Below are 16,026 nucleotides of genomic sequence, written 5' to 3' on the forward strand. Positions count from 1 at the left end.
CCCATAAACCGCCAGGCACTCCTGAGGTGTGGGAGCATTTCTCATCACTGCTGACTCTCCTTGCGTGCATCCCACCGGCCTTGGTGCAAAGGGACTTTGCTGGGGATTGAGGAGGTGTTCCCATCCCAAGATATTCAGATCTCCCTTAACTCCTCTCAAAAATACTTTAGTTTCTGTAAAAGATTGTGATGTTCTCATCTTTCTAAATAGAGTTTTATTAAATCTTAGTCTAATATACAGTAATCTATGTAATAGCCAAGGGTTATATGGAAATATCGTAAACAGAGCCAAAAGTATATCAATAAAAAATGCACTTTTGTTTGGCCACTAAGCCACTTTGTTCTTGTGGTAATGCATTGGAACAGGCTGCCCAAGGAGGTGGTGAAGTCACTGTCCCTGGAGGTGTTCAAGAACTGTGTGGGTATGGCACTGAGGGACATGGGTTAGTATGCATATATGTGATGAGTTGATGGTAGATAATCTTAGTGGTCATTTTCAACCTTGATGATTCTATTACTCTAAGTTCCGCTGTCTCCACATCCTCTCCTCTCATGGTACCTCAATCCAGTGTTGTGTCTCTGCCCCTGTTCTCTCAGCTGACCCATCCCTACATCACACTTGGGGCTCGTGGAGTTGTGATCCAGCCTTACTTGTTGTCTGGCTGCTCCCTGCTCTGACCCAGGAGGCTGCTGGGGCCGGCGGTGGCCTCATGCTCCCTGGAGGCCAGCACTGTCTCACCTAGCGCTGCCATCGCCCTGCCCTCCTCCAGTGAGTCACTGGGAGCGCTGCTTTTTATAGTGCTGCCAGTCATTAGAACTGGGAGAGGTAATAAAGGACGTGCTGCTCGTTATTTAATGCCGTTGAGATACATACAGCGAAGAGGTCAGGTGCATAATTTAACCACAGGAATTCCAGTGGCCATATTAAATCATGGATCTGAGCTCATGCCCTGCCTTGGTGCATAAATCTTGGTCTTGAGCTATTTCGTGTGTAAATATCCCTAGGAGAATATCTCTCTCGGAGAATTCTCTTGTGAGGCTTCTTAATGCTAAATGCTTCTTGGAAGATTTTCAGCTGTTCTTTGTCGCATCATCACCACTGTCACATCACTACAAACAGAGTGCACCCGTATCACTTGTGATATATATATCCTGAACTGTCTTTTGGGCCAAAAGCTAGCAAGTGAATCATGTCAATGGACTGTGTCTCACTGCTGTCCGGAGGATGCATGCTGAGAAATATTTTCTTCTTTTTTTGAAAAGGAGAAAGCTGAGTCTCACTTTGGCTATTTGCAGAGTGGCCATTCCAATAAATTATTAACATTGACATAACAAGCAACATAATTACAGCTAAATATATACTGCTGTGCAGTGTATCAGGAAATTGGAGTATGTACTTAGCAGGGACTTTTCCAGCCTTCTTGTCACTCTTTAATGGCTGCGTCTTCTATCAGTCTGCAAAGCCAGCTGTACTCCTGGGGTGAAGTTTTCATGGCAGTGTGTAGTTATGGGGTTGATGGCTCTTGCTTTTCCCTTTTGTTACCAAGAAGACCTGTCTGCTGTGTTCAGTATTGTTATGTGGTGGTGTGGTGTTGTTTTGAATGCTAATCTGTATAATGGACACCAAGAGCTGGCAATGGGCAGTGACTGAAGCTTGATTAAATTGCAGTGGGTGGTAGTGCAGCATCTCTCCATGCGCGCTGGCATTCCAGATCAGCAGTGTAGGGCCAAGTGGTTAGTTGGAGGCTGCTTTTTAATCATCTAGAACAATTATGTAATAGTATTTCATGTCTGGTCACACGGGAATTGTTGTTGTGGCTGCTTTTCTGTTCCGGATGCTTTGTTTTGCTGCAGTGCTGTTCCTCTTGGCTCTTTGCTTCCCGCTTGATTTGGGTTGAATCATCTTCCTTCACAAGGAACGTGCCATGATTTTACCTACTTGCTGCTGGTTTGATCTTTCTCATTCCAGTTTGGCTGGGCCTCCAGCAAATTGTCTTCCCTAGAAAAGGGGAGCTTAATTCAGGGGAACCCCTGTGTGGTCCAGCTGTGAGCATGGGGCAGCGCTGTCTTGGTGGGGACTTGAGTTAGTTCAAGCAGTGATGTGATGCTCTTTGCCTCTGCAAGGGCATGTCTGTGCCCTGCCAGGTTTTATCCCCTTCTCTTTCTTGCAGTTATGGCATTTTTCTGGTCTGGTCTTCTGTTGTCTTGTCTTGCTAATCTGGCAGAAATTTTAATTTTTTATTTTTTTTTTTTAAGTCATCATTTTCTTTTTCCGTCTTGAGTTTTTGTTGCTGAGTTAATGAAGTGAAATGGCTCTGCGTGTTGACTCATGCCCTGGGCTGCAGTGATGTCTTACAGGTTTACTGCGGGTAACTGCAAGTAACTGAATGGTTACAACACAAATCTGCGTGTAATAACAGCAATAAGTTTGGCACTGCTCGTGGGTTGGTATGTCTTGGAGTAGGAGACAGGTGTGCATTTCAAGTGCACTTTTAGAACACAGTTATTAATTCACAGGGATCTCTGGCAAGGTCCTTCCCAAAAGGAGGAGTGACCAAGCTTTGGCACAGTGCCTATGGAATCTCGTCCTTGGACATACTCAAAAGCTGTCTGGACATGGTTTTGGGCTCCTGGCTGAGTAACCCCAAATCTATTAAACCCCCAAGTTACAGTACCCAGTGCAGTAGCTGGGCCAGAGGCAGTAACATCAAAACTAGTGTATTGCCTTTGCCCATGCTTGCCTTGTATGGATTGAAGGGGGAAAAGGGAAGCAGAGCGTGTAATGAGGCTTTCCACTTATCGGGCTGCTAATGAATGCCATCCTAAGACAAGGCATGAATCTATGTGCGTTCTGGCTGAGCAGAGTGCAGGATGTGGACGGCTGTTTCGGTTGCAGTGCCCACGTTTCCCAGTGTTGGAGCTGTGCTGAGCTGGCTTTGTCTGCCTGCAAACAGTGCCTTATCATATGCTGACGTATGCAGTAGCCAACCGTGCCTTATCATATGCTGATGTATGCGATAGCCAACTGTGATCTCACTAGATGATAAATATGTGCCTAGCGAGCTCACACACTGTTTTTATTTACTTCTGGGGGGGTGCTATGTGCACACCAAAATACTTTTAAGCAATTGGTGTAGAAAACACCAACTACATTAAGATCGATATTGCCACCACCAGGGCTCATATAGACTTTGTTTTCTATTTGGTGTGGATTTGCTGTGCTAGAGGGAATGTGTACAGAGTTAATGTTTATTATCAGCTTGAAAATAGTGTCTTGGATACTGGAACCTGATTACAATCTACTGTAAATTTTTGCTTCTACAAATGGCACAAACTATAACCATTATTGGGAAGGTAACTCCACGTTACAAAATCTTCACGTCATTCTCAGCTTGAGAAATCAGACTGATTTTTTTTTTTTTTTGACCTTTCCTATTCCTTGTTTTCTGTGAGTGTGTGAAACCACTGTTTTTTTTGTTTGGTATTTGTGTTTGAAAAGGTTGGAGTTTTGTTTGTTTTCGTTTCCACTCCCTGGTAGATCCTGTATCTCAGTCACTCAGTCTACACACACCAGCCCTGCACCTGTTGTGGCAGGACTTATAAGCTTCAGTGTGTATTTACCAACTGTTCAGGCAGTTTCATTTCTAATATGCTTTAGCAGTTTTCTCTCTGCTTACTCTGGCTGCAAGTGTGTGATTGTAAAAGATGCCCTCACAGTTTTCTTAAATTGTCAAGGAGGATGAACTGGAGTTTAGGAAAAGTATTTAATCTGGAGCTGTTTGTCATGGTAACACTGAGATGAGAATTACAGACCAGCTGGTTGTGAAGGTGTCCATTTTCAATTAAGTAACATCTGGAATAGCAAGAGATTTGTGGTTTTCCTTCACTTAAAAACCATTGGCTTCAATTAAAGCTTTCCAGATAAATTCTAGAGAGCTGCTAAATTCAGAAGTGTCAAAAGAGATTTAAGCTTTCGTGTTGCTTTGGTTCTGTTTTCCCCATTAGCCTTCTAGTTTCCATCCATGTCCCCCTCTGCACTACCTGGTGTCCCTGCCTGGAACAACCATTCCCCTGCTCCTTCCTGCCCTTGTGCTCCTGCATTGTAGCTGCGTGTCTCAGGGTTATCCATCAGCAACTGTAGGTAAAAGAGAAAGTTCTTTTTAAAATTTCTAATCTTCTCCTTGGGAGGAAAGTTCAATATGTAATATAGAGGGGCTGTGGTTTTTTTTAAGGCTTTCTATTCTGTATTTAATTTACAGCTAAGGGAGAGCCCCAGATACGGATTGTCCCAATGAAACACCAAGAACAAAACATCAGATAAATGAATATTTTCTGGTACTTGTTCTTGGGACGCATATTTAGGTACACGAGGAGCAGGGTCAGGAAAATCAGGAATGCTGCTTGTAAGGTAAGTTCAGCAGCATGTAGTTTATAGCTATCCTGTGCACTGTTTCAGAGCACCAGATAGGTGGTTCAGTTCCCTGAACCAGGTGGTTCATCCCCAGCAATGGGTCTAGAGGAATTCATTTTGGCTCGAGTACTGTCTGTGTTCCTGTGCAGTACTCTGCTGCTGCCCAGTCTCCTGTTGGCCCACGGGCTGAAGTCTGTGAGGATGTCTGCAGTGTCACAATGTCCAACCTACAGATATTGTTGAGGATAGGTCTTTCTTACCTGAGTTACAATGAGAGGGCAGGGTCATGGCAGTAATAACTACATGTCAAAATTAAGGCATCCGATCTTTTTATCTGCAGCGACTGAGCAAGTGTTTCTCCTGAGGAATGGCTTCCTTTTCTCATCTCCTTACCTTATCCCCATTCAGGAGTTTTGTCCCATGCTTGGCATTTCTGAGATTTTTCTCCCAGTGCTTAAGGCCTGTGTGGTTTGTTTCAAGTATGTATTGTCCTGAAAAATACTGGCCTTGAAAGTGTTAACTTGGTTTTGATAATCAGATGATAGTGAATGTTAATATTTAACTAAAGCATTGTGGATTCTTTACGTCTGACTTCTATTTACAGTGCTTAGACCTGTTCAAGATAGCAACTTGACAACTTGTTCAGTTTTCTATTTATCTGGATCACGAAGTCAGTCCCACCAGAATGTGCCTTTCCAGAATAAGTGTGGTTGGCTAAAAACTGAGGTGTGACATTAGGACACTGTAAAAAAAAAAAAAAGATTTTTGTCTCAGTCAGTTCTAGTGAGAGGTGTCCTTTTCCTAGTCTTTCCGTGCACCTGGAGGGTGGCAAACATCTGTGGGTATTAAAACAAAGCATAGGTTTGAAGTCAGTCAGATCTGCGACAATGGTTTCCCTGTGATGTCGGAACATACATAGAAAAGATGCAGCACAGATGTAGAAGGGAGGTGAAAGTATCCTACATGTGAATGTAGTGTCCACGAAAGCTGCAGGCAAGACTTTCTGACTCCCAGTGCTTTGATGCTAGATGATATTGTGGAGTTGGCAAAAGGGGAAGCAAATTGTAACAGCTGGAAAACAAGTTAGTCAACTAATCTTAGTAGGGTGAAGTCTGGAGAAGATCAGGATGTCTCAGGATAAAGGGAACTGCTAGTGAAAATGAAAGAAGTGATAGAGAAGTGGGTGGTATGTGGATGCTACTAAAACTGATTTAATCATGTTGAGTATTCACAAGACTGTCATATGATTAACAAATCACCTTTTAATTGTTAGTGTATTAGTGATGATTATTTACCTAGCAAACTTCCTTCTTCCCTGTTCCAGTGGGGAAAAGAAACAGATCTGAGATGGGACCGAGGCTGGGAACAGAAGAGCTAATTGCTCCTATTTAAAAGATGGAACTGTAGATTAGAAGAAACCTGTTTAGTTTTGTAGTGTTTCAGATTGCATCTCCTCACTGTTGGATTCTGCTGGCATAGTGGTTATTGGATAGCTTGGAGGGTCATCTTCACCTGATGCATAAACTAAGGAGTAATGTGGTGCAGAGCAGTGAAATTTTAAACAGAAGCCTTTTCTGGATACTTAGTTAACTTAGTGACTGAGAGACAAAGTCAGTTTCTATGGTCTTGTGTATTTGAAGTTTGTGGCTTGATTTGTTTGTTTGTTTTCGATCACACCACTTCTGGAGCAATGTCACCATGGGGAGAAGACTATCTCAAGTGAGCCATGATAAAAAGGCATCAAATACCTTCGTATTTGATTCGTGCATACAGATGTGAGTGGGGCATCTTGGCTGGCAGGCGTGGAAGTGGGGCGCAGAGCTATGCTGGAAGAGCAGTCAGCATCACATCACAGGGAGTAGCCAACCTGTTTACCCTGAGGTATTATACAGGGCAATGGCTGAGAGTATCTTAATGTACCCTATGTATTAGGTTTCTCTCTGTGTGAAGGAGCTGAAGTTTGCAAAGCAGGTGGGAGAGTTGTTTTATGTATCCGTGTTTGTGTAGTGATGTGTGGTGGTGTGGCACCCAGCCTGCATGCTTTATTTGTGAGGCTGAAATACCAGACTTTAAAAAAAACACTTCAAAAATTAAGGTAGAAATACCGCAGCGAAGTTGTCTATCCCAAAGATGAATTTCAACAACTTCAGAAACTGTTAGGTAAGCTTATGAGGTCAACGGTTGTGTACTGTTTTGAAGGTATGGAAACAGTTTTCATAGGTACATGAAACTGCTTTCATGCAACACTTTGTGGTCTAATTATATCTGTCTGGGAAGCCTGCTGAGCACATGTCCTCTGGCTCATGCGCCTGCTTCTCTTTCTCTCTCCCCTTTCCTCTGTCCCCCAGACTCTTGACCCTGTGGCAGCAGTCAAAAGTAGTTACACCCAAATGGTTGATACCATGTGAACAATTTCTTGCTACCTGAGTAAAAGTTCTTCCAAACTTGGGCAGTTATTAACTCCCCCCTGAATATCAGTGGGTGCTTGCTTAGTAGTGATTTTAGAAGAAGCATTTATTTTAACATTTATTTATTTAACAAAAGCATCCACTTAGGGTGAAGTTGAAGGAAGTTAAGTATATGGGGTGCTTGGAAGTCTAGTGTCGTGCAGGAAGGAAGCATCTTGAAAGCCTGGTGTTCTGGGTTCAGGCATTCCAGTATAGGAGGTGCATGTTTCTTTGAGTAGCTCTTGAAAGCAAACATACAACAAACGCTTTCAGTAGTGGTTTGCTGGCTGCCTTCTTGTTGGTTGTTTTTTTTTTTTCTTGACTCTCATATTCCAGGTAAATCAGTTGTACCTGATAAGAACATAGGCCTCTTGCAGGGATTTCCTCTCATCAGTGGGAAAGACTTATTTTGGAGACTATTGCTTCTGAATGTGGCTGGTCAAAGAAAAAGGAATTTATTGTTGTCCCTTTTTCTGAAGCCTTTCGGGATTATTTGGCTTATATTTTAAACCTCAAATCACCATTTTGAAATGTGACATTATATATAATATACTTACACACAGCTGGCTGTATTGGTGATCAAAAATGCCAGGTGTTCCCAAGAACAATTTATTGATGCTTGAAGTACATTCGAAGATCGGGGAGTGTTTTGCCCAGCTGTGTGCTCAACAGAGAAGCATTGCTACCCTGAGCCTTGAAGATTAAAAAGATTAAATGCTCTTTTGTTGCTACTGCTGGCAGGAAGGAGAGGCTGGAAGTATGACAGAGCTGCCCCTGTTGTAATTTTTGTCTTGATTTGTTGTTCTTCTGGTGGGTTTTTTTGTTCAAGAATGTCTGTCAGTAAAACCAACTCTGTGCTGCAGTCTGGTCTCTGGTGTGTCTCTGGGTGGCTTCTCCGGCAGCCTCTTCTGTGACAGAGCTGCAGGGTTACTTTCTATAGAGCTGAGCATTGTGATGTTTTCTGGATCTTGTATGTTTTCTCAAACTTTAACGTTAAAACACGGCCAGGTTGTTACTTCTGGTTGGAGACTGAGAGAGAAAGGAGAGGAGAGTTGTTCTGTGGCGGCCCATAGGAACTTCTTGTCACTGTCCTCTACAGTGGTTGTGACTGTGAGCACTACTCCAGCAATTGAGTTACTGGGAAAAGGCATTAGTAGTATGGCAGAAGGACTGACTGTTCTACTTTTTGGTTGGGTTGCGTTTTTTAGACTGTTTTTTTTTGGGGGGGTAGGGGGGGGAGGAGGGGGAGAGTATATTTGCTGTTTTTCTGGTTGTACTTTAGTCTACTGACTTGAAGTTTTTCCTCCATCAGTAAGGACCTGGAGGTTGTTTTGCTTTTTGTTATATATAGGGTATGAAAAACATCACTTTTTTTTTAATTCTTATTTTCTATGTAGCTTGTTTTATTTATTTATTTTTTTTATTTATTTTACTGAATTTGTGGTTCAGATTTTTGGGAAAAATACTGTGAGAATGCAAAGGCATCATACACTCTCACTATACAAGGTGCTTACATAGAAATGGAGAGAAAAGATGGGTTCCAGAGCCATGTAGGGAAAACCACCAAGGTCTAGTAATAAAGTGATAAATCACGAATAGGTGTCAGTGACATGTAATTGATTCTTGTTTCCAAACTGCCATGCAATGTAGCAGCATGGGGCTTCTTGCCAGCTGGGGTTGCCCCAGCTGGCTGTGGCATAGGTAACATTTAGAGGCTGGGGATCCCAGGGTGGCACCTCTTGTCCAGAGACTAAGGAAACAGGCAAGGAAAAGGTTTTACAGTTGCATTTTACATAAAACTATTGCCTTAATTTCACAACAAATCTGGGCTTGCTGTGTGAGTCCTATTCAGACTTCCATCTCATGTAAGGAAGATATGGGATGGTTACATTTGAGGTGCATTAATTTTTGCCACGTGTCTTCTGAAGTGTGTTTCTAACAGTCCTCGGGCTTGAATTCTGGCTTTTGAAGCTGAGTGACTTTCGGCATGGGTGGTGACTCGCTGAGATCCTTTAAACATTAGGATGCTAAAGGTGTGACTCCTTAGGCTTTGACAAAAAGTGCTGTCAGCATGTAAAAAACACTTGCAATGTATTGCATGTCTGCTCAGGTGAGATTCTGTATATTGTTACAGAAGTTACTTTTTTTTTTTTCTTGTAAGATCCCTTGCCATGTTTTATATAGCTCTGGGTGTTTTTAAAGCATAACCTGCTGCCTCAGCATATCACTTTATCAGATCTTTTGCACTGTGAAGCTGGATGGAAGATAGAAAAACCCAGGGTTCACTGTGAATTTACCAGCGCCCTTCCTTCAGGCTGCAGACTGGTAACTCCCAAATGGGAGAGAGGCCATGGGTTTCTGCCAGAGCAGCTACAGGATTTACTGGTCTCCCTGCTTGAAACACACATTAGTCTGCCTTTTGTAAGAGGTGATAGGAGATTAGTGTCTAGTCTCTGGCCAAAATAGTATTCTGGTGCACGTTTACTTGGAGTGCCATTTGAACTGCCTTTCCCAGTGTGCAGTGACGTGGGAGTTTGTGCTTGCTTTCTTTGTGGAGCAAACCTGACTGTCCTTTTTACAGGACAAAACCACTGGTACTTGTAGAAGGTCGCACTGTATAGGCAGCCTTGATGGCTGCATCTGTCTGTGCCATGTTATGCTGCTCTTGTGGACAGATGTCCATGATGTTTCAGATGGTGTCTGTGATGTCCAGAAACAGGTATTTCTGTTCTCAATTGACTTACACTGGGCTGCAGAGAGAACCTTCAGAAGGCAGCGAGTGGCCAACCATGGGATTGGCATGGAAATAGATGTTTTTGCTTTCCGAGTGTGGCTGAGGAGTTGGGCAAGAGCCTTGAAAGCAAACAGACACGTGGTTCTTGGATAGCTTATCAGAAAGTGCACTCCGGGCATTACTGAAGGACTTGCTGAGAGTTTAACCTTTCTTCTGTTTTTAAACTCCTGCTCTATGTGCTAAAGTGGACAATTTAGTGTCTGGCTTGTTGTCCTGGCCTGGAATTTCACAACAGCCCTTTGTGAGGCTTGGTCTCCTCCAGCCATGAACCTTCACCTCTGCCTGGCCTGGCATGTTGCGTTCCCTGTCTGGGCTCTGGTGGTGGCCAGCCATTGTGGCTGGCAGCGGTAGGCCCTGTAGGTAAATGGGCCTCGGGTTCTTTTTGTGGTGTTACTGCTCATCTGACAGTAACAAAATAAAGATGGGCAACTTACGGAGATTGTCTTTAGGAAGTGCTTGTGTATAAACATAGCTATCTTTAGTACCTTTAATTTATAATCTACATTTAAGGGGTTTCTCATTTCTAAGAGTTATACAGACCTTCTGGATTGTAAAAATAAGCCCAGTGACTTCTGAAAGTTTGCATGGAACTCAGAGGTACCTCCTAAGTGTGGTTTTGTTTGCAGCTTGCCTGGACGCTTTTGCTGCAAACTAAAAATTGATTCTTAATAACTGCAGATATTAAGTGGAAGAAATTTAATTCCTACTAAAATACTTTGAAGATGTCAAGAGCTTCGAAGAGCAGTTCTCACTGCCTTGCAGAACTGCTTGCTGTAGATAGCCAGTAGCTATTTGGTGGGGAAAAAAATACACATAGCATTTGTTTCTGGTTGCTTTGTGTACCTTCAATATGCGGCTTGCAGAATGGTGTAGAGAATCAGACAAGCCAGTGTAGTGACAAACTCCAAAAATATTTAATGAAAACAAAAGCCTGAGCCTAAGTGTCTGCAGAAAGCTGGCGTGTTTCTTTTAGCCACAGAAGTGCTATGCTTCTTGGTGAGATGGTACATTTTGGGGAGGATATCTTCTGTGATGTTGAACCAAATGGATGAGTCAGAACTGTATGTCATGAAAATGCCTAATGCTGCAGTGCACCTAATTGAGCTCTTTTGAGGGAAGGTTTGTTTTGAAGTTGCATCTGACTTTTGAGAACAAATTCATGTTTTTAGTTTGCATGATTGGCCGTTAGATTTCAGTTAGTATTTTTGGGACAGCCACTACAATTATATTATATGCAAGCAGCTGTTTATTCTGTGAAGTTTTAATTCTGGAGTATCTGATCCTCCAAGGTTGGCTGTACTTATTTTTTATTAAATGTGTATGGCTACTGTTACCATCAATATTTGAACACTTTACAAACTGCGAGCAAACATGCCTTCCTACATTTATTCAAGGATACAATAAGGCTGTCCGCACTGTACACCCAAGAAAGACTAAGTTGCCTGTCTGAGAGCAATAAGGATGTTGGGCTAAAGCCAGGAATGCAGTCTGACTTTTCTGAGGCTTAGTCTGAGCCTGAGAGGAAAACATCTTGAAGGTTAGGGAAGCTAAGGGACCTTTATTTTTACCATCTTTCTCATAGAAAGGTGGGCATGCCCTAACAGCTTCACAGAGTGGTCCATTTGCTGCTCTTTTGGATGAAAAGGGTGTTTTTGGTATTAGGGGTAGCTCTGGAATGAAAGTTTGGCTCCTGTCTGATTTGTGAGCTGTGATGGAGGCTGCTTTACTAAGGCTCTCTGGCTCAATATGAAAAGCTGGTCTGACAGGACATATCATTAGTCTTTGTCACCTTCCGCATCTCAGGATGTTTTTCTGACAGCAGAAACATCTTTCCATTTTGCCTATGGGAGCCTGAAACCAGAAGCCACTGGGATTTTGTGGCAAAGGAGCTACTTTTCCTGCTGTATCCAACTGACTTATCCCATATAAGTCAGTAGCAGAATATCCTTCTAGGTTGTCTAGCAGTAGGTGTTTGGGGACGTTATGGTGGTGTGCCCTAATTACATCAGTAGTGCCAGTTGTGCCCCATAGTGTTTAAACAAAAGTGGCCTAAGGAGGGAAGAGATTTCTGTGCTAGGTGCTCCCATTCTGTAAATAAGGGCCTGGTTAAACTTACTCAAATTAATCTTTATGTGAACTTCATGGGATTTGGGGCTTGATTTGAGGTGGAAAACTTTCCCTTGCTGTTTCACAGAACTGCATAAATTTCCATCACTCATGTTAGGAATGAAGCTTGAAAAACAGTCTATTTCAGTGTTAGTATCTTTAAAAGCATTTGAGAATTTCACAACTTATTTTGTTTTATCTGTCTTTCTTCCAGTGGGATCTTGTTTGTGATTCTGCCTGGAAAGTCCACATTGCAAAATTCTCCCTACTTGTAGGATTAATCTTCGGCCACTTGATAACAGGATGTATAGCTGACTGGTAAGTGCAATATCTTTTAATGCAGTGTATCAATTAATTAATGTCAGTATTAAATATTGCTTAGATTTTTATCTACTTCATAAAGAAGTAGATAATAATGCTTAATGATTTTCATGTTCTGAAAAGAACGTGATGAACAGTTTAAAACTGTGTGTTAATTGCTTGAACTGAGTAATGTGCTCCAAGGTAAATAACAAGAAAATAAGCTATTTGATAGTTGACTTAGTTATTTCCTGCTGGCACAATTTATTATAGCTGTAGAGCTGGTGCAGAACTATGTATTTGCTAATCATGTAAGTGAAGCCTTAGGTCTAGGGTTTTTTTTCTTCTTCTGAAATAGGAGGTAAGGTAAAAAGAAGTTGAGAGCAGCTGTGATTTGACTGAATATAAGAGAGTTGTGTAATGTCAAGCATGTGCTTGTACAGTGACTTTTAAGAATGGTAAAAGACTGCTGCAAACCTTTCAATTGGTCCATTTTTAAAGTCGTTGTTAAGCAAACATTCTGAATTAGTGTTAAGGAATCTCAGACTTATGTGCTGTTGATATTGGGCTATTAGATTTAAACACAAAATGCAGTTCTTAAATTACAGTACTGAAAACATTATGAGGTTCCCTAGTTGTTCAGAAAGTTCAGTTTTCATGCAAAAAAAGGGTCTTGTAGTGCAGGAGAAGGGGAAGAAAATTAAAGCCCTGATTCAAGTGATTTAAATGGCAACTTGCTGAATTTGAAACAATAGCTGTGATGCTGTCCCAGTCATTTCAGTGGCTTCCAGCACAGTTGCCAGTGTCAGTGCTTTAGATGGCCCCAAGTTAACTATTCCACTGTTTGCTAAACCAGGAAAGGAAGGAGTTGCTTATTACAGAAATTCTAAAAAGCCCCAGCGATGGCTCGTCAGTCAACGAGTGAGAAAAGGCTCCCTGCAGCTGTGCAGCAATGCGTCTCAAACTTCTATAGCAAAACTACGTCTTTCTTCTTGAACAGTCATTAAATGTTTTTAGGCAAGAGAGGAATTATGACTTCTCAGTGAAGCAGGGAATGGGCATGGTGAAATACAATTGAATTTGATTAAAATGCCACAGTAAAACAGGGCTGTAACAATATGTAGAAAGTATAGCGGGGAAACAGATGAGAGTTCTCATTTGTTTTTCCAAAATAGGAGTTTGTATGGAGGAAGCAGACTTACTGCCAAGCTAGGGAAATGCTGCTTTAATTGACAAGTCACAAGTAAGTGAATAACTTGTTGCCTAAAGCACTGGCTTTAAGGGAGAGATGCAGTAAGCAGATTTAATAGTTCTCTGAGAAAGGATTGCCCAGTTCTGCCATCCATTTCTTTCCTCAGTGTGTAGTTTGCTCTACCACGTTCTTTTTCTGTGTTTTCCCTACAGTGAGATTAAGAGAGTTTAAGGACAAACAGTTTGACAGAAGTAATGCGATGGAGAAAAGGGTAATTTGGTAACTGGGGGAGATGAGTGCACCCCTTGCCCTTTTGCAAGCATTGCGTTGCTCTGGCTGCTGCCACCAGAGCTGATCCCTGTGCTCCTCTTCTGCCCCCATCATTGCCATCTAAGGTAACTAATGCAGCAAGGTAGTCCTGCACTGGGATAGTCCTTTTTCATTTGGTAGTGGCAGTGGAGCTATTGAAAGAGCACCTAAACAGGATTTGCTTTGTTATTCAATCACTCTTTGAATTTCTTCTAAGATTGGGGGTTGTGTGGAAAGACAAATACAAAGGGGATTGTACTTGTGAGAAATATTTTTTTTTTTTAAGTCAATCCAAAGCAAGAGCAGGCAAGATATGCCAGATTGATATACAGAAGTGCTATAATCTTTGAAAATCCTCATTTCACTTGTATATCACTATCCAGTTCAGGTAATCAGAGGAGGCTTTGGGTGTTGGATTTAGATTGGTTGATTTATTGCTGTTTGGCTGTAGAGTATGTATTTCGTTTTGAATTTTTTTGTTGTTTATTTGTTTTGAGCCTATAAGATCTGGAGCTTTGCTTTTCCTTTTTGAAAGCTTTTTAAAGCTGCACATGGCCAAAGCATAGTATGCATTATGACAGTTTGCTAAGTGGACTGAGTTGTCTGTGATCAACATACAGTAGATGGTGTGCAAGCTTCAGTAGCTGTGTGTGATAAATCCATAGGAAGAAGATCTGCAAACTTGTTAGGCTGTGTAAACATGAGCAGTGTCCAAAGGCTGAGTAAACTGCCTGTTTGGGCAGGGTGCTGCTGGCACTCTTGTCTCAGAACAGGAGCTGGAGAGGTTTCTGTAGAAGGGTCCCTCTGGAACAGGCACCCTTGGTGGCTGTGTGGCATCGAGACAGAAAGCCTCTGCCTCTTCCTGCCCTGCTCTGGTACTCCTTGGAGCTTTTGTGTCAATTCAAATCCCAAAACTGAGAGAGCCTGCAAAGAATGGCAAAGGATGATTAGATTGGCTGAAGGACCAGTCTTCTCAAGGGTGGCAAGGCACATGCATAAGGTCCTGTCCTCAAAATATTTGCCTTTGCCCTGCACCTCTGGTGACACTGGAAGTATCTGTTTGATGCATTTGCATATCACTCTGCGTAGGTTGCAGGTTGATCAGGAGCCTGTGGTTGCTTGTATTCCTAGTTACTTACCTGTGTAGGCAGCATTTATCATCTGATAGAGATAATAATATGCGGTGTAGGCTGAGACTGTTGTGGCATGGAAATCTCTCTCTGAAGTAGTGTGGATGGCAGCAGGATAGCATCCCAGGGCTGTTTTACAAGGGAGATTGTGTATGGTTTAATCTCTCACAAGCATTTCCATGTAGTGCTAGTCAAATAACTCTGTCTACACATAAAAGGCTTTATATACTCTTAAGACAGCATCCTGTCAAAACGCTGCTGGATCACCAGCAATGTGGCTGATAGCTGCCCTGCAGTTCTGATTTTTTTTTTTTTTTTTTTTATGATAAATGAAATGAATTTTGGGATGAGGAGAAATGCTAGCTTTGTCTCTGGGAGTGGGTACTAAGGGGCTTGGGGCTTTCAGAAGCCCAGAAGGATTTCCCGATTCTTTGTTAGCAGCAAATGTTCATTTGCATAATTTGTATAATGGTAGGAGAAATTCCAAGCCCTAATGATGGGTAACCTCAAGTAAAGAGGATGGGAGGAGGGGAGGAAGGGAACTGATGTCTGTGAAGCATGGAGCCTTTTTTAATCAGCATCAGGAAATGGCAGGTCAGGCTTGTGATGAGAATTAAACTCCTAATTCTGAGGGCTTGCCTAATGCCTTTCATCTATAAAACGCTTCCACAAATACTAATTAGTATGAATTGCAGCTTGACTGTTACGAAAACCAGGCTGTGAAATTCTGTGCACATCACCAATAACACAGAGTTCGTGGTTTTCGTATTCAAGGTTTGGTATGAGGTACTTTCCCTCCCTGCCCAAGTGCTGTGTGCCCCATAAACACAAAATGTAAAGCACAGGTGTCAGCAGCTGCCACCGTGTCCACCATGTTCCCAGCACACTGCGTATCTCTGAGGGGGGAGAAAAGCTTTGTTCTCACTCTGAGGCTCATCTCTGACTAGCTGTATTTGCACCCTAATGAAGAACCATCTGCTCTGACCTTGTAGTCTCCAGCCTGCCCCCTGGCACTTTGCTGCTTTCAGAGGATAGAATATGTTGAGTTGGAAGGGACCCATACGGATCCTCGAGTCCCAACTCCTGGCTCCACACAGGATGACCAACGTTTTATAAACATGGAATGTTTGGTGCCAGTGAGTTAAGTTTTGAAGTACCCTGCAGTTCATGCTGCAGCTGGGAAAAAGAAATCAAAACCCAAAAACCTGACTAATATCATCATCTCCGGTGTACTTTGAAAAAGTGTAAGTGATGATACAATTACTGGTTCGCTTTTCCAGTTTCCAAAGGCATCAAATACAATATCTCCTTTCCATCCCTTTGTCCTCTATTTCATTG

At 42.3% G+C, this 16,026-nt stretch overlaps 1 protein-coding gene across 2 annotated transcripts in view; it reads left to right on the top strand.

Moving 5' to 3' along the window:
- Positions 1-16,026, top strand: part of SLC22A23 (solute carrier family 22 member 23) — a 99,329-nt gene that overhangs the window by 2,934 nt on the left and 80,369 nt on the right. For both annotated transcript variants that reach the window (XM_085220276.1, XM_010708408.2), the window contains exon 2: positions 11,972-12,075. In XM_085220276.1, coding sequence (XP_085076402.1) covers positions 11,972-12,075 — 104 coding nt within the window. The remainder of the gene's footprint in view (positions 1-11,971; positions 12,076-16,026) is intronic.

The sequence above is a fragment of the Meleagris gallopavo genome, chromosome 3 (assembly GCF_905368555.1).
Source record: "Meleagris gallopavo chromosome 3, MGAL_WU_HG_1.1, whole genome shotgun sequence".
Taxonomy (NCBI): Eukaryota; Metazoa; Chordata; class Aves; order Galliformes; family Phasianidae; genus Meleagris; species Meleagris gallopavo.